The sequence below is a fragment of the Peromyscus californicus genome, unplaced genomic scaffold (genome assembly GCF_007827085.1).
Source record: "Peromyscus californicus insignis strain IS unplaced genomic scaffold, ASM782708v3 Scaffold_23__1_contigs__length_62951481, whole genome shotgun sequence".
Lineage (NCBI taxonomy): Eukaryota > Metazoa > Chordata > Mammalia > Rodentia > Cricetidae > Peromyscus > Peromyscus californicus.
The window spans coordinates 53,371,560-53,391,051 of record NW_026294534.1 but is presented as its reverse complement, the minus strand read 5'-3'; the positions used below and the strand labels follow the sequence as shown (position 1 = coordinate 53,391,051).

Sequence of the window (19,492 nt, the reverse complement as noted above, 5' to 3'; positions counted from 1 at the left end):
AGTCAAAGCAGGAACTTGAAGACGCCAGTTACATTCCTACTCAACAACAGCGAGAATAAATGCATACATACTCATTCATGCACAGCCTCCCCGTCTCTACAGTTAGTCAGGCCAGGATCCCTTGTGTAGAAAAGGTGCAGCTGAGCTGGGTTTTCCCATAGGCATTAACATAACCAAGAAATCCCCCACAGACAGACCCAGAGGTCAGTTTGATCTAGACGATCCCTTGTTGAGACTTTCTTCCAGGTGATTCTACTTTGCCTCAGGTTGCCCCCTAACTTGTCAATCCCCCCTAACTTGCATTTGGTATGCAATATGATTCTTTTCCCTAATCCTGATTTTTAGCTGTTTAGGGAAATGTTTAACTTTAGAAAAGATTAAATATGTAAATCTAAATTAAGTAAGATGAAATTATTTGCACCCTGGGACCAATTTAAATATATGGTCCATAAAATAAGCTAAAGAATATAACTTGTTTCCTTTCAGAGTTTATGAAGGAAAAAAAAAAAAAAAATCAGTTATTTGTGAAGTCATTGAGCTTATACTGACACCTTGTGGCCTTTCTGAGGATTGAAGGATTGAGACTATAGTGCAATAGAAGAGTCATTCCCGAAATAATTTTAACACAGTATTTGTCATGTTGTCCTTAATTTTCCTTTAGCAATCTATATGCATTAACTACTTCACTGGACAATATTTAGCACTCTGTGTTTTTATTTTACTGCTTAGTCAATTTGTGCTTTAGTCTGTGAGAAAGAGAATTGTAAAATAGTGGTATGCTATACGTTATTAACTATTCAATTCTTAATAATACTATTTAATTATTCCTCATACAGTTATAAATACTATGGTTTCAGAAAAATAAGACTATAGATATTTCCTATTATTTTTCTATACATTTGTAATTTTAGATATATTCCTGTTAACTTGTCAAATATTCAAGGTGTGGAAAAATTGGTGTCCCATTAGCTCTTTGGAATTTTCCTGATGATAAAGTGTGTGTGTATGCGCGCGCGCGCATGTGTGTGTGTGTGTGTGTGTGTGTGTGTGTGTGTGTGTGTGTGTGTGTGTGTGTGTCTTGAGTTTATTGACAGCTGTCAATCCCTGTGACACCCACCCCTGGTGTAGTTTGTGACTTTTACCCTTGTACCTTATTTATTCACTGTTTGCCATATTTGCAATTTACATCAAATCTCTCAGCAACACGGTCTCCACTGTGCAGAAGACACTGAATTTGTGGACGATAAGTAATTTACAAAAATTTGCAACACATTATCTAGTCATGGACATATTCCCATTTTGACCACCTCTAAAGCTAATCTACTCCTCTATAGAATATGTTATCAATGTAAAACTCTAGAATTAAGACAGAAATGAAAGCAAGCTGTCATGACTACTTGGAGCAACAGGTGAAGACCGAACACTGTGTTTAAATTATGTAAATGTAATGGCAGGCCTCTCTCATCCTCTTTTCAGTTCCCATCTATTCAAGCATCCAGTGACTAACCTCATTCAGAAGGTTAGAGTGGAAATGGGCTCTGGATGTTATTCATTTGACCCTGTCACTTCAACTATGAGAAATCTGGAGCTAAAGTTACATGCCAGCCGAAATGGCAGAGACGTCAGTGACGGCTGTCGTTAACATCTTTGCTCCCACCTCTGCTCACTCCCTCTGATCAGGATGGCTGCTGTTGTTTTAAGCTAGCTTTTGCCTTAGCACTTGTGTTGTTAAGGACTTTGGGGCTTATTTCTTTGTCCAATAGACTGTCAATTCCCGCTAACTTGTATTTGGTATGTGATATGATTCTTGGTATGCAGTATGTTTGCCTGTCCTGTTAGTTATAAACTTAAACTCTCAAATAATGAGTGATCTTGGAACTTTCTGGCTGGATTTCTTCTGTGCTGTTGCAAAACGGCCCTTTTCCATAAACCCGCCTTCTGCTCCACCTGCTGTGTGCATCTCCTTGAGCATCATCATTTCTATGCAGTCCAATTGCTCCATAACTTTCCATCAACTTCTTGTTTTGGTATTTGCTCTCAACAATGTGATGTGTTAGTATTCTTTAGGGAAAACTAACCCAGGGATTTATGGGAAAAGGACAATGAAAATCCCCTCTGTTGACAGCTCACATTATAGGGTAAACTGAGGCCCAAGCCAGGATCACGTCTGTTCAGTTCACCGTGTGTGCCAAAGCACTTTTGTATTACTTCCCTCTTTCTAGGACAAATGCAACAAGTTTGTGGCCTCAACTAAAACACTTTAATTTGACTAAGTAAATTTATTTTTTTATACACTATGCTAATTTAGTTTCAAAAATAGTTTTAAAAACAGCCAATTGCAATGTTGCTGTAATGTAGTTTTTTTTTTTTTTTAACAAAGTATGCTGTCCATTTACATGTGGACTTTGTTGGGAAGATAACTTTATTTTCCTTTGACACTTGGTTCAAGTTCAAGTTTGATTTGTTTTAATCAGGCAATTAAAAGAAACAAAATTGCAGAAAAAATGTGTTTCCTATCAGATGGTGTGTCTCCAGAGAGAGAGAGAGAGAGAGAGACAGAGAGACAGAGAGACAGAGAGACAGACAGAGACAGAGAGAGATACAGAGACAGAGAGACAGAGAGAGACAAAGAGAATGGATTTAAATCATGGTTTTGACTTTTTGTATGATTTTTCTCTAGTATCGAATATTTTATGGTTTGTCGGCGACATTTGAAATTCCAATAATATGTTATCATGCCCTTTCCAGAGAAAGTTAATGACATGGAGTAGCTCAGCTGAATTAGAAAGTGCCACTAAAGCACTTATAGGTCAAATTCCAGGATGTCTTCTGGAATTTAATGCTTACCGGGAAACAAATAAATACGTCCTTGCAGATTGAAATGAAATCTACCCTATAATATCTCTTCCCAAGTCTGACTCAGCTCCATTCTCAATTTCTCAGAAGTACAGATAAGCTGCTGTGGGGACCCTACAAGCACTGTTAAACTATTGCTGGCATGCTGAAGACTGTTTTTATATATTTAGGCTTGATATTTTTTTTAAATTATTGATAAATTATTCACTGACAATATTTTAACTATACAAATAGTATTTTCCAGGTAATTTTCAAATACTATGTTGACTTGATTTTGAATAACCAGGAGAAGTAAAAAAAAAAAAAGCAATGAATTGCCCTCATGATATATATAATTTTATGATATGGGGTTTCTCTCAGGGAATATAAATTTGATCCCACCGGTGTACATAATATCCAATATTTATTTTAAAAGCTATCACCCCACCGGGCGGTGGTGGCACACGCCTTTAATCCCAGCACTCGGGAGGCAGAGCCAGGCGAATCTCTGTGAGTTTGAGGCCAGCCTGAGCTACCAAGTGAGTTCCAGGAAAGGCGCAAAGCTACACAGAGAAACCCTGTCTCGAAAAACCAAAAAAAAAAAAAAAAAAAAAAAAAAAAAAAAAAAAAAAGCTATCACCCGGTGGACAACACTTCCTCTATGGTTTTAATGATAAGAAGGTTGTTTTTGTATTTATTAGTATGAACAGAGATTTATGGGCATCAAGGAATGACTAAACTTGGTGCGCAAGAATGAATCCTTTTTGTAACATTCTAGAATGCTCTCAAACCTAAAGTCAAATGACTTTCAGTAAAAATAGGCATTGACAAACTTTGGTTCATAAGTCTTTAAGTGTCTTTCCACATTTTGCCCTACTAGTTCACCCCTACCTCGACTCTTCATCCAAGCTGGGGAGGACAGAGGAGTAGCTCTGAGGCAGGACTCCAAATCAGCACCCTCCATGTCTTCTACTATCAGTGCCCCAGCTCTTCCTGACCCCTGGGGTCATTGAAGTTAAAGGGCTGACAGTGATTTAAACTTGGAAACAGTATCAACCCAGCAGTTGCATCAAACTTTGAGAATAGGTAGTTGTTAAAGTCAGGAACTTCAACCCACTGGTTCACAAAATTCTTCCTTGAAATCAGATGCCTGTGGGGCGGCGGTAGTGCATGCCTTTAATCCCAGCATCTGGGAGGTAGAGGCAAGTGGATCTCTGTGAGTTCCAGGCCAGTCTGGTTTTCAGAGCGAGATTCAGGATAGGCATCAAAACTACACAGAGAAACTCTGTCTCGATATATGTATGTGTACCACATGCATGCCTGGTGCTTGGGCAAGGCAGAAGAGGGCATCAGATGCCCTAGAACTAGAATTACAGAAGGTTGTGAGCCACCTTGTGGATCCTAGAAATTGAATCCAGGTCATCTGGAAGAGCAGCCAGTGCTCTTAACTACCGAGCCACTTAGAGCCCCAAATCAAATGTGTTTTTCACATGATGTTTTACTGGTCTTAAAGGTATCACTTTCCTTTTCTGATAGAAATTAATACTTTTTAAAGCTGTTTTTCTTCTTCTTTTTTTTTGTAGCTTCCAATAAAGCACCTGAATAGTTTTATGTATTCACATAGCTTAAATGAATCCTTTAAGATAGCTTTTAGCTATGAGTCTTGTACCATTAAATGTTACATATGCTCAGCGGTAGGGTACAAACTTTGCATGCAATGCCCTTTGTTCAATCCTTAGCACCAGAGAAAACATAAAAGTAAAGTAAAATAAATAAATATTAAAAAATAAAAATAATAGAATTTTTGTACAGAGAGAGACTGAACTTCCTTTGGACCTAGGTAATATGACTTTGAAGTGCTATCACATGGTAGAGGAGAATATTTCCTGGGAGTTGTTTAGGCTGCACTGGGATGAAGCCTAAGGATTGATTGACACCACACATGCAGATACAGGATTCTCACAGCAGTTTCAGAATTATTAATCTAAAATCATTACCGAGCAGATTTCTGGCTCGGTCAGTAATTTGCTTACCTCTCAAGCATGAAGGCCTGAGTCCAGATCCCCAGGACCCCAGAACTCAGGTTGAATAGCAGGCATTGTAGTACTCAGCTCTCTGATTAAGCACTGGGAGACAGAGAGCACTTGGGATTTGCTGACCAGCTATTCTGGTCAAATTGGCCAAATTGGTGAGATCCAGGCTCAGTGAAAGACCCTGTGTTAAGAAAATGAGATAGAGAAGGATTGAGAAAGACACCTGTTGTCTACCTGTGACTTCCACAGTGTGTGCACACATGCATCTTCACACACACACACACACACACACACACACACACACACACACACACACACACAAAGTGAATAGAAAATGAAAGCACCGAAGCACACTGTAGTTTCACCAACACAAATGTGAAAAGCCTCTTAAGCACTTCTGCTGCCCAGGAATTCCACCTTCACTACGTGTTTTCTTATGACCAATGGTGACAGTGTTATGAATGTGTCTTCATACCCAGTGTCTTGGAGAAATATATTCCTTGCAGATTTTCCTGGTCTTAGTTCTGAGGGTTGTGACAGACACTGGGAAACCTCTCACATGTTGACAAACGCCTTACTTTCCCCCAAACTTTTCATGTCTCATTCTTTATCACTATGCTTACTGTGAATTTGTTGGCAGACCATTTTAGCCTTTGGAGGCTTCCCTTTAATAGCTGTTATAATAAACTGGGGGCTCTGACCACAATGAACTTATAAAAAGTTTTGGAAACACCCTTTTCTTTAAATTAGACAAGCTAAGAGATTTGGTTCTCACAGCCCTATTTCCTTGATGTATTTTCCACGGGGGATTATGGTAGTACACAGAAGAGCTGATTTGTATTTCTCTAAAGCATGAAACTAAAATTTTATTATAGCAAATACACCAATTATAACTGGACAACTTCTGTGATGAATTGGGTTTTTTTCTGCTGATCAAGTGAGGTAATATTCCTACTCAAATATTATTGTATATATACAAAAATATTATATAGTGTTCAGTGCTATATAGCAAATACACACATGAATCTTATGTTTTGCTATTTCTTCAAGTTATTTTTATTCCGTTGGTTACTGAGTTCTAAGTTTTCTCCATGAAAATAATGATTTGAGATTAAAAACAGTATTAGGTGTATCTCCCATAATTCCATTTAACCAATTATGTGACATGTACTCTTCCAAGTGACTTTTTTTATTATATTTTGAAAACTCACAAAAATTGGTACAATCATCATATGTATTTTGCCTTTGGGAAAAAAAGGATCAGAGGCATGATCTTTCTTGCCAATAGTCTCATAGCTAGTTAGATGTTTAAGCTGAGTTCATAAACCAGACAAATAGACTGTGGCATTCCTGCCTGTAGACCTGACAGTTTCTGACTCTCCATCACAATCACATCCTGAATACTGGATGTTGAAACAGGAGTCAGAGCTTGGTTAGACCCTATTGAAATGGAGGCTGGACTGTGGAGCTCACCAAGGTTATTTATTTCCTTTTACTTTTCTTGGACAGAGTGTGGTGGTCGATTGAAGGCAGAGCCCAAACCCAGAGACCTGTACTCCCATGCTCAGTTTGGTGATAATAACTACCCAGGACAAGTTGATTGTGAATGGTTGCTGGTGTCAGAACGAGGCTCTCGACTTGAATTGTCCTTCCAAATGTTTGAAGTAGAGGAAGAAGCTGACTGTGGCTATGATTATGTTGAAATCTTTGATGGTCTCAATTCAAAAGCTGTGGGTCTTGGTAGATTCTGTGGATCTGGGGTAAGTACGCCAACAGAATTCCATGGCCAATTAATGAAAATTCCCACTAATTAGTGGTTTGTGTATATAATATTTACAAATTGAAAAACATTCTTTAAAAAATTATTCATTCTGTATTATTATCAATGACTAGACAAAGAAAACCCTCACAGCTCTTCTATCTTCCTATGTCTCCACTTTTAGTAAGTTTACATTAGTATTCACACAAGTAGATCAACCTAGTTGTTCTAGTTCCTTGTTGCTTTCCATATTCTATCTTTTCATTGTGCAGTAGACATTTAAATGCTTAATAATCTAAAAACAACATATCTAAATACACAGCCTTGCCAACATTGTCCCTTCCAAAATGAAAGCATAAGAGAAAAGGAAAAAATCCAAATTGATCCAGTTTGCATTCTCTTCTTTAGAAATCCCTCCGGTCAGAGCACCAGGACCAGCTATCACTGCTCCGCATGCACTGGTGGAGTTCAGGGACAGGTAGTGAGGAGGCCACGTGAGAAACTAGAATGAGAAACACTTCTGTTTTTCTTTATTTTCCCCAGGACTCACTGCATTCAAATGGAAGCTACTCTGAATGTGTATTTTACATGAGATGAAAATAACCCCAACTTTCTGAGTGTCAACACTTATCTAGGAATTAAATAATAATAATAATATCAAACTTCTACCCAAGTAACACTTGAAACAAATGAGATCCTTAGAATGTTTTTGATCAATAAAAGAGGGAGAAATGAAAGATTTAGATTCCACAAGTGGTCCAGTTCAGAATAACCACTGAAGAAATGACTATCTATTCTGTAATCTCCTTTGTTTACATATAAATCAAAGGAATGTGGATTAACGTTTTGAAGACCAAGTCTTACTGGAAATTTTGGAGTTTAGTAGTGGGCTAAAATATCTTTTATGAGATCTTCAGTATTGAATTTCTTCCCTAAATCTCATGTTTTCTCATCTTTGTGAAAAGAGATGCAACAGAACCACTGTTCTGGGCTGTTGGGTGGATTGAATTATTAGAGCATGTGCATGACATTGATGAAACAGTGGCTTAGTCTACTGCTCATTTGGTTTATGTTCCATTTGCTTTTTCTCTCAGCCACCAGAAGAAATCTATTCAATTGGAGATGCAGTTTTAATTCATTTTCACACTGATGACACTATCAACAAGAAAGGATTTTATATAAGATACAAAAGCATAAGGTACCCAGAAACCATGCATGTCGAGAACTAATGCAGATCTTCCCTCAGAACAGAAAGGAATGTGCATATGGAAAGAAGACATTTTTAAAATTGACAATATTAGTACAAATGTTTTATATAATGAGTGAACAAAAGAGAACTGCAAGACTAGAGTTATCTCTGGAATGAAAGTGAACTTTCCAGAAAACTGGATTGGCATTGAAAGGATGTTTGAAAATCATGCTTGATGATTAATAAAGGTGTTGGACAGCTATCACATGTTTCAAGGAAGATTAACAGCTTGAAATATATGCCTCATATTTTGGACAGTTTACTTCAGGGGCTATGAGTCTCTGGAGTGATTTCTTGACTACTTTTTCAAGATCTGGGGACATATAATGATCAAACAGATCAAACACCTACTTCTTGGGTCTTAGCACATTTGCTTAAGACTTGGTAGGTCAGATGCAATGTAAACCAAATCCATGTAAGGAGATGTGGAATAGTGGTCTTTGGAAGGTGGTTTGTCCTTTAAATGTAGGTGTGTGTGTGTGTGTGTGTGTGTGTGTGTGTGTGTGTGTGTGTGTGTGTGTGTTTATGTTTGGAAACTGGAATATTTCATCTTCATTATTTTCAAATGCCGGCCAGCTTAACCTCTTCACACAAATGATTTTGTGACCACTTCATTGAATCTGTATCTTGAGAAGTCTGAAATATCTGTAGTGTCTGTAAGCAGTTAATCTCTTGATATCATATTTAATTACAGGAAAATATCCAGTTTACTAGTAAATTCATTTCTCTTTGAGGAAGTGCTGAATAGTCACACCAAATCCAGGAAACCCATTATGTCTTATGAACCTTTAAGAAAAACTCCCACGAGGTGTGTGCAGCCGTCTTCCAAATGACTACCTGATGGTTCCTCTTCCAGTTACTACTACTGCTGCTATGATCTTTCTTTATTGTTAATATGTTGATGTATTATTGTTATGGCTATTGTTATTGATGTTGTTACTGTATTTAAAAATGATCAGATGAAGTGGAAGTGGAGTTTGGGAGACATGAAATATCTCTCCTTTTTTTGTTCTCTTCTTGAGATTCAGTTTAAAAAATACAATATTGGGTGGCAAATGATTTGTTTCTGAAATATTTCCTATGGTGCTATTCCATAAACATTAAAACAGCAACAACAACAAGTTTCTGACCTTTGAGCCAAATGCCTGCTGTATACTATGAATGCCTCCCTGTATGCGGCGGGCAAAGAAAACTAAAGACTTGTTAAATATATCAAGAGTGTATCATGGCAAGAGCAAAGCTTGTCCTATGAAACAAATACTTCCAATGCCTTAGAATTCTTGCACATAATCAAACAAATCTGCTTAAAAACACGCCTTTTGAAATGTTGGCCATCACAGCATATGTTAATCAGCAACTCTAAGAAGGAAATCCATTTCTATAACAGAGACATTGGACCCATGCAGATACATTTACATGTGTACATCCCAACCTGCTTTTGTTGTAGAAATGTAATTTTAGGATGAATTTTTGCTTTATAGCCCTGTGTGTTTTTAATATTAATGTATGTATATGTGAGCCATTGAGTGAGTGTGTCTGCTAGAAAGTAAATGCTATGGGTGGTTGACAAGTTTAATTCTGTGTACCAAGTTGTGCTAGAACCATGTATGAAGTAGCACCCTACTAGAGTTTCATGGGCATATAATGGAGAGTTCTAATTATCATCGATCCCATCAAAGAAAGGCTCTTTCCCTTAGACAATCTGCTTTGAATTATTATTTTTTTTTTGTTGACGTGAGTTGCTGTGCAAATGAGTGTTTTTCTCTTACTTCTCCACAAACACCCATTGTCTGGGAAATAAAAGGGGGGAGGTTATATTTCTTTATTTTTACAAAATTAAACTCTACATCTAGATATAACAATTCATTCTTTTTCTCAATTTTCCCTTGAACAATCTATCTCTATTTATAACTTGCAAAGTGTAAATACAGTTTTTGAACCAATGTTTGGATCTCATTGAATGTTGCCTTCAAAATATGAATGTGTTGCCCGTGATGTAGATGAGCCGCTCAATGGAAAGGGTTTGTTCTAGTACCTTCCTCCATACTTTATCACTCATCCTCAACTAGCCAAGATATGCCCACAATGAGGAAGAGAAAAGAAAAAAAAAAGGCACTTGCCCTGGAAGTGTTTTGCACTGCTCAGGGCTTTGTGTAGGTGTGAAATAGCTCCTAAAACTCCATGCATGCTACTCTTCAGCTGAAATAGATGATGAAGTGCAGAACATGAGACCTAGTGATCTGTGGCTTCCAGGGTAGCAGATGAAGTTAGATGCAGAAACTCAGTAAGTCTGTGTGCTATCAGAAGTCTGTGCTTATTCTACGACATGCAATAGATTTAATTTTGATGCACATGAACAGTAGAATTTTTTAATTATGAAGCATTTCCACACAAAGCAAATTTCAGGTATGTATTAGGTAGTTACTAGTTGATGACACCATTTTTCTTTCAGCAACAGCGTGAAGATTAGCATGTCAACTGCACATAGATGTCTTTATGCACCAAAAATACTACTAAAATTTAAAACAACCCTATAGTTTGGTGTTACTGAGCTTCTTATTAAAGTGAATATATTAAATTATTTCAAGTGTCATGATGGGGAAAATGTAACTACTTTAAGAAATAGCTCAGAGCCAGGCGGTGGTGGCGCACGCCTTTAATCCCAGCACTCGGGAGGCAGAGCCAGGCGGATCTCTGTGAGTTCGAGGCCAGCCTGGGCTACCAAGTGAGTCCCAGGAAAGGCGCAAAGCTACACAGAGAAACCCTGTCTCGAAAAACCAAAAAAAAAAAAAAAGAAATAGCTCAGAAACTCCAGCTGATACCCACTAAGTCACAGCAAACTAAGGTTGAGACAACTAGGATACTGTAGAAAGTCTGTTATCATAATGTAGTTCATTGACATAGATATTAATTTTTATTGTATCTTGTTTTAGAAATCAGACAGTACCACATATTATTTTTAAAGTAATTCAACATTTGCCTTAAATGTGCTGTTAAATGAAAATAGAGCACCATCATTGTTGTTTTGCTCAAAAGTATTATTGTCCTAGACATTTTATGAAGTTAATTTTGTAAATTATTTTATACCTTTACAGTATGTTGTTTGTGCTTTATATTTGCCAAGGTTCTGAATACCTTATAATTGTCATTGCACACAGAAGAAAACTCCCTTTTAAAATATTATTTCCTTATGTTTTTTTACGAAGAGAAATCCAATCATGACTTCAAATAATTGTACAAAACAACATTTTAAAAAGAAATAAATGAGGACTGATCAGATCAGCCAGCAGGAAGCATTGCTGGACACCAAAAGTGGGGATGTAAGTTGGCTTCTGAGAATGGCATAAGAGGAGAGAAATGAGTCCTAAAAGTTGTCCTCTACCCATACACACTTAGGCATGGGTGTGCCTATATGTGCACACATGCATGCACAAATAGGCATATGCGCGCACACACACACACACACACACACACACACACACACACACACACACTAAATATTTATAAAATGTTTAAAGCAATAAATAGAGGAGAAGCAGAAATTCTGTGCCTCTGCTGGCTGATTTTGTGCTACCGTGTGCTAATTTTTTAAATTTTTTTAATGCAGCATCGTGTCACATTCAATTTTTTTCCATGTTTGTTCTTAGCATAACAACTTGTTCTGTTTTAATGAGTCTTTTAATTGTGGGATATTTTACAGTAACCTTTAAATGTCATTTTTTCTGGTATGTAGAAATCTCAGTAGTATCTAATAATTTTATTTTTCATGATGTTGAAATTTACTTTTAAAAGCTCCAATAAGTTTTATTTTTATTTATTATAACTACATCTATGTATTACATTAAAATAACTTTTACCCAAAGCAATTATGAAAATAACTGGAAGCTTTAATGGCGATGACTTGAATTTTTGAAAACCTTTGATTCTGCTTTTAAAAGAGCATGGAATAAGGAAAGCAGAAAAATTTATTCCCTCCTAAATATTTATCAATTAAATTGTGGAAATGCTTTCTATTTTACCAGAACAAACATATAACATCAATTTATCACAAAGACAAAAGCTCTGCTAATGTATTATCGGAGCTTCTTAAGGATTGAAGGCAGAGTAAATGGTTCCCAAAGATATTAACCTTTGGACCTTAATTACCATTAATACATAATTTGGAAACATTGTCGTTAGCATAAGAACAAGTGATAGAAAAGCTAGCTCTAATGCAATGTGAAATATCATAGTCTCCAAGAGTTCTCTTACATCAACTGTTTTCACTGCCCACCTTCAACCTGACCATTCATCATTTACCTCCAGTGCACTGATCCTCAATCCATGATAATCATTTTCCCACCATGGCATCCTAATGCAGGAATTCAAAGCAATCTCGGAGCCCTGAGTATAATTCACTAAATACAACTTCTCCCTCCTTTAATAATTCAAGTAGAAATGAACAGAACAGAACATATGCTGACCTGCAACTTTTAAACACTTGTGGAAATATGGTTGAATTTAAAATAAATTGAACCTAAAAACAGAGCACTAAAGATACCAATACACAAAATCAACCCTGTAGCTATGTAGTCCTCACAGTGGGCCTTGTGGTGCTATGGTACAGTGTGAAGTAAGTGGTGGAATTATTTGTGTTCTGTGTCATTTTTATACAAATACAAGCAGTGACTTTTCCAGTCTTTCTGACCTCACCTTGCTCTGCCTGCCTGTAATATCCACACAGCTGGAAGGTTCATGTGTTTTAACACTCAAAAGTTTCAGCCTGCACTCATCTTAAATAAAAATAACAACTAATTGTACCACACCAACATTCACTAGCTTAAACATACGTTCACCCTTTAGTGTATTTTGTAAATCATATTAGAAAAGCCATTTTGTGGTGCTTTCGTTGAACTAAGGATGGTTATATCAGTCATTAGTTTCATAACTAATCCAAGAATGGATCTGTCCAAAGTGTTGCTAGAATTGTTTTGGCAAAACAATTGGAGAAAATTCAAGAACATTTTCAATAAAGATGAGAAAGTGAACATATATTCCTTCATAGTATTTTTATGTCAGAATTAGTTCTTAACAAAATCATGAGCCAGCACTAGTAAAATGAGTCTGGGGCCTTAAAGGACTTATTCCAAGAAATTTCTTCAAGTTTATCGAAATGGGATGATTGCTTAGAAACAAGTGAAGTGAAAGAATCATAGATATTAAATCTCACATCTGTAAAAGAAAATACAAAAAACACCAACAACTCTAAAAATAACTGAATGGGCAATTATTAGAGGCCTGTACTAAAACCTTAAGCACCTTTTAGGACAGATTTTTTTTTTTGCATGGCTCCAATAAATGTGCCAAATATACTTTTGTACTGTTTATTTATTAGCTGTTTGAATTTCTTGAGATTAAATGATCATGTATAATAAGTCACATTATTTCCCAAACAAAAGGCATATATATAACATATTTGTTTGTTCATGTATTTTCTATTTGTTTATTCAGTCAACAAATATTTGTTTGATGCTTGTTTCTGTGCCAAGTAGTAAACAGACTGCTTCCACTTAAGCAAAATAAGTCACAATTTCTCCTCTGACGAAGTTTAAATTTTAATTAGAGAGACATGTGTTTGTTAAAAAAATAATCCCCAAAGTAAAAAGCATAAAAATAAAACAAATGTATGTTACCTAGTACCATTTTGGTGATATTTCAAAATTAATGTAGATCCTATTTTGAGATCAACATTAACATATATTCTTTCCTTAGCCTGGATTTTACAGCAAAGCATCCAGTTGATTTATAAAAATAGTTATTTTTCACTTCAATCATTGTACTTTCAGTCATCTAAATTGTTTATTCTTAAGTTGGAAAATAGGTGACCTTTGTAAATATAAATCAAAAGTAATGGTATATGGACTATTGCCCCTGTAATGAATTACCCACACTGAGGTGGGTAATTCAGGAGATTGTTAGTTCAATAGCAGCCTGGGCTACGTAGGAACACCCTGTCTCAGAAATAAACAAATCAAGCACCACTAATTGATACATTGAAGGTTTTGTTAGGATCCACACCGAAACACTTGAAACCCATGATCATATTCAATTATCACTTAATGTGTCAAAATGAAGCTTTTCATTTGCAGGGCATCCCTCATGATCACACCTACATGATTTGAACATTGTGAAGTACTTTGTAGAGGAAAGCAGACTCAGCAAGCCAGAGGGACCAAGTCAGTAAGTCCTGTTCCTTCCCAATCTCTGCGGCAGTTCCTGCCTTGTGTTCCTTCCCTGACTTCTTTTTACTGCAACTATAAGCTGAAATAAGTCATTTCCACCCCAAGTTGCTTTTGGTCACTGTGTTTATCAGAGAGTTGAAAACCAAGTAAGACATCACCTTAGACTTTGGGTTTTCTACTTGCAATTTTGGATCCTGTTACTTGGAAACATGCTTTGATGGATTCTTAAACAAGGTAGTTAGTGCATGTGATATGTATCTGTGTAGGCTTGCAGTTCACATCCTGTGTCCGATACTAGTGAGACAAACATTTTTATAATTTTATAGATAGTGTCTTGAAATATAAAGTAGGTTTAGGTTCCATGATGTCTGTGATGAAGCAAGTCCACCGAAAGAGGAATAGATCTACAATTTACATATAGAATTTAAAAGGTAGGTATGGAGTAGGGTGTGCAGTAGATGGAGATAGTGAGGGGGTGACTATGATATGAAATTCTCAAAGAAGTAATGCAAATATTAGGCATAATTTAAAAACATAATCATAAGTTTAGTTTTTGATATTGCAACTCTTCATATAATTATGAATGTTAAAAATTAAAACAAAACCAGCCAATTATTTTTACATTAACTGTTTGTAGCTGGAGAGTTTCTCTTCAGCTTCCGCCAAGCCCCGGCAGTCCCGCAGCCCACTTATAAAATAAACACACAGACTCAGGCTTCTAGCTATCTAGTTCTTACTTCTTAAATTAACCCATTTCTATAAATCTATAAGTTGCCATGTGGCTCATGGCTTACCAGTATCTTAACATCTTCTCATGGTGGCGGCTGGCAGCGTCTCTCTGACTCAGCCTTCCATTTCCCAGAATTCTCCTCTCTCCTTGTCCCGCCTATACTTCCTGCCTGGCTACTGGCCAATTAGTGTTTTATTTATTAACCAAACAGAGTGACACATTTAACATTCAGAACATCCCACAGCAAATTGATTTTGTATTTTGGTATAAAATTTGACCAGAAAGTTTGAATTTTTATTTTAAGTTATGATGCAGTAGCTTCCTGAAAATTTGGTAGATTACACACACACACACACACACACACACACACACACACACACACACACACACACACACACAAATCAGAGTCAAATGACATCTTAGAAACTGAAAATAGTTTTATCTTTAAAGCTCTTGAGACATCCACAGAAAAGAAACCTGTCAAAAATGACCCCAGAGTAGATTTTCTGTTTCCTTTTCAAATGTGAACTTGATCTTAAAAAACAGAGAAACTATGTGAAACCTGACTGGCTCGTCTTTGCCAAACTTCACTTGAGATCAATGTGTTGAATCAAACTTATTTAAATACTTACTTATGTAGTGACAACTGTAGGGAAACTGGAAGCTTTGGAAACAAATCAGTTTTTGAGTAAATTATAATTAACTTGTAAACTGAAGGCATTAATATACCTTAGAGGGAAAAAGACAATGATACAGTTACTAAGAAACAAAATAAGAATAACTGATAGAAAACCCCTTACAGTTGCCATGGAAGACGATTGACAGTTACCGTACTTAGCAGCTCTGCCCTAAGGAAGTCAACAAACTGCTACAAAAAGGATGAAAATTCAGAAATCAAGCTCTATTTTAATTATTACAAGTTACAATTTTTTTGTTTTGCTTTGTTTTTTTAACAAAGGGTTGTGCTAACTTCCAGGAAAGAGCATTATGAAAACAATTTTAAAGATCATTCTTTTCCCATGTGTATTTTTCTGCTCCACGGACTTTTAATGAGATCAAGATGATATTGGATAAGACAAGAGGAAAGCATCCCAGACAGCAGGAATTATGAAGCACTTCCTCAGCTGTTGTCTAGAGAGAGCACAGATAAGCCACATTTTATGCTGCGGTTGTGCTTTTCAAAGAACAATAGATCAGTTTTTGTTTGTTTTCAACTTTTATTGTTCTCTCATACATTACATCCTGACCACAGTTTACCCTTCATATACTCATCCAATTTGCCTCCCCATCTCCTCTCTCCCTCAGATCAACTCCTCCTCCATTTCCCTTAAAAAATAAATAATAAAATGCCTCCCAGGGATATATCCACTGAACATGTCCAAACAAGATACAATAAACTGGGCACAAAGTCTCATATCAAGGCAACCCAGTAAGAGGAAAAGGATCTCAATTGTGGTCAAGAGTGAGAAATACTTCTCTCCCCCATTGCTGGGAGTCCCACAAGAACACCAAGCTGAACAACCATAAGCTATACACAGAGGACCTACCTCAGACCCATACAGGGTCCGTGTTTATCACTTCCATCTATGAGCCTCTATGAGCCCTGATTAGTTGATTCCGTGGGCCATGTTCTCATGGTATGCTCAACCCCTCTGACTTCTACAATCTTTTCTCCCCATCTTCTGTAGTGTTGCTCTGGCTCCACCTAGAGTTTGGTTGTGAGTCTCTGTATCTGTTCCCACCAGTTGCTGGATGACATCCTTTGATGACAATTGGGCTAGGCACCCATCTATGGGTATAACAGAATATCATTAGGAATCATTTCATTGATTTTTTTTTTTTTTGCCAGTTGTGTTTGGTTCTATCCCAGGTCTCTGATCTATCCATCCTCTGGTTCCTGGCCATCCAGGCAGTGTCAGGCATGGACTCCCTCTCCTGCCTTAGGCCTCAAATTGAATCAGTCATGGGTTGGCCACACCCACCAGTTGGGTGCCACCATTGCCCCAGCCAATATTGCAGCCAGAGCAGAATGTAGGTGGAAGCTTTTGTGGCTGTGTTTATGTCCCAGCACCACTGCAAGGAGTCTTGCCTGGTTATAGAAGATGGCCAGTTTGGGTTCCATATAACCCCATTATCAGGAGACTTCCCTAGGGTTACTCTTATAGATTCCAGGGAGTTTCCCCTGCACTAGGTTTCTACATCAAGAAGAAACCTCAAGTGACCCCTGGTTCCAGTTGTCTCTCCCAATACTCTCTGTGTGTCCCTCTCAGTGCCTCCATCTAATTCCTCCTGTTCCCATTCCCATCTTCCCCCAGTACACTCTCAAAATATATTCTATTTCTCCTTCCCAGGGAGAGCCATGTGTCCTGCCTTGAGTCCTTTTTGTTACTTTGCCTCACTGAGTGTGTGGATTGTAATGTGATTGACTTTTACTTAACAGCTAACGTCACCTTATAAGTGAATACATACCATGCTTGTTTTTCTGGGTCTGGGTTACCTCACCCAGGTTGATGTTTACTAGTTCCACCCATTTGCCTGCAGACTTCATGATGTCAATGTTTTTAAGAGCTTAATAATACTCTATTGTGTAATGTACATTTTCTTCATCCATTCTTCAGCTGAGGACATCTATGATATTTCCAGTTTCTGGCTTTTATGAATAAAGTTGAGCAAGTGTCCTTGTGGTAGAATGAGGCTTCATTGGTTATGTGCCTACAAGTGGTATAGCTGGGTCTTGAGGTAGACCAATTCCCAGTTTTCTGAGGAACTGACATATTGATTTGAGTAGTGACTGTACAAGTTTGTATTCCCACCAGCAATTTAGGAGTGTTCCCCTTGCTCCACATTCTTAACTGCATGAGTTGTCACTTATGTTATTGATCTTAGCCATTCTGACAGGTATAAGATAGAACCTCAAAATAGTTTTGATTTGCATTTCCCTGATCGTTAAGGATCGTTTCTCTGCCATTTGAGATTTCTCTGTTGAGAATTCTCTGTTTAGGTTTGTATCCCATTTTTTAACTGGATTATTTGGTTTGTTGATGCCTAGTTTCTTGAATTCTTTATATATTTTGGATATTAGCCCTCTGTCAGATGTAGAGTTAGTGAAAATCTTTTCCTTTCTATAGGCTTCTGCTTTGTCCTATTGACAGTGTCCTTTGCCTTACAAAAGTTTTTCAGTTTCATGAGTTCTCATTTATCAAGTGTTGATCTTAGTGTCTGTGCTATTGGTGTTCTGTTCAGAAAGTTTTCTCCTGTAACAAAGTTTTCAAGGCTATTCCCTACTTTCTCTTCTATCAAGTTCAGTGTATTTGGTTTTATGTTGAGGTCTTTGATCCACTTGGCCTTGAGTTTTGTGCAGTGTGATAGATATTGATTAATTTGCTACAGACATTTAGTTAGACCAAAACCATTTATTGAAGTTGTTTTTTCCATTGTGTATTTCTGGCTTTTTATCAAAAATCAGGTGTCCATTGGTATGTGAATTTACATCTAGGTTTTCAGTTTGATTCCATTGATCAGCCTGTCTGTTTTTGTGCCAATACCATGTAGTTCCTTATTACTGTAGCTTTGTGGTACAACTTGAAATTAGGGATGGTGATATCCCCAGATGTTCTTTTATTGCACAGGATTGTTTTTGCTATCCTGAGTTTTTTGTTTTTCCATATGAAGTTGAGTATTGTCTTTTCAAGATCTGTAAAGAATTGTTAGAATTTTGATGAAAATTTCATTCAATCTATAGATTACTTTTGTAGGAGGGTCATTTTTACTGTGTTAATACTACTGATCCATGAGCATAGGAGATTTTTTTCATCTTCTGATATCTTCTTCAATTTCTTTCTTCAAAGCCTTGAAGTTTTTGTCCTATAAGACTTTCACTTGCTTGGTTAGAACTAGACCAATATATTTTATGTTATCTGTGGCTGTTGTGAAGGGCTATTTCCCTTATTTCTTTCTCAATCCATTTGTCATTTATATGTAGGAGGGCTACTTTTTTTTTCTTTTGAGTAAATCTTGTACCCAGCTGCTTCACTAAAGGTGTTAATCAACCGTAGTTGTTCCCTGGTAGAATTTTTTTCAGTTGCTTATGTATACTACTATATCATTTGCATATATCAATATTTTAACTTCTTCCTTTCTACTTGTATCCCTGGTCTCCTTCATTTTTCTTATTGCTCCCACTGGAATTTCAATTACTATATTGAATAGATATGAAGACAGTATAAGCCTTGTCTTCCTTCTGATTTTGGGGGATTGTTTTAAGTTTCTCTGTATTTAATTTGATGTTAGCTATAGGCTTGCTGTAAATTGCCTTTTTATGTTTAGGTATGTCCCTTGTGTCCCTAATCTCTCCAATACTTTCATCATGAAGGGGTGTTGGATTTTGTCAAAGGCTTTTTCAGCATTTATTGAGATGATAATTTTTTTCAGTTTGTTTATATAGTGGATTAGATTGACTAATTTTCTTTTTTTTTTTCTTTTTTCTTTCTTTTTTTTTTTGGTTTTTCAAGACAGGGTTTCTCTGTGTAGCTTTGTGCCTTTCTTGGAACTCACTTTGGAGACCAGGCTGGCCTCGAACTCACAAGATCCACCTGCCTCTGCCTCCCAATTGCTGGGATTAAAGGCGTGCGCCACCACTGCCAAGCAACTAATTTTCATATTTTG

The 19,492-nt window shown here is 36.9% G+C and overlaps 1 protein-coding gene across 1 annotated transcript in view; it reads left to right on the top strand.

The window, feature by feature from the left end:
- Positions 1-9,819, top strand: part of Tll1 (tolloid like 1) — a 183,510-nt gene extending 173,691 nt beyond the window's left edge. The window contains exons 20-21 of the mRNA XM_052752355.1: positions 6,378-6,628; positions 7,722-9,819. Coding sequence (XP_052608315.1) covers positions 6,378-6,628; positions 7,722-7,856 — 386 coding nt within the window. The 3' untranslated portion in view covers positions 7,857-9,819. The remainder of the gene's footprint in view (positions 1-6,377; positions 6,629-7,721) is intronic.
- The last annotated feature ends 9,673 nt before the right edge of the window (positions 9,820-19,492 follow it).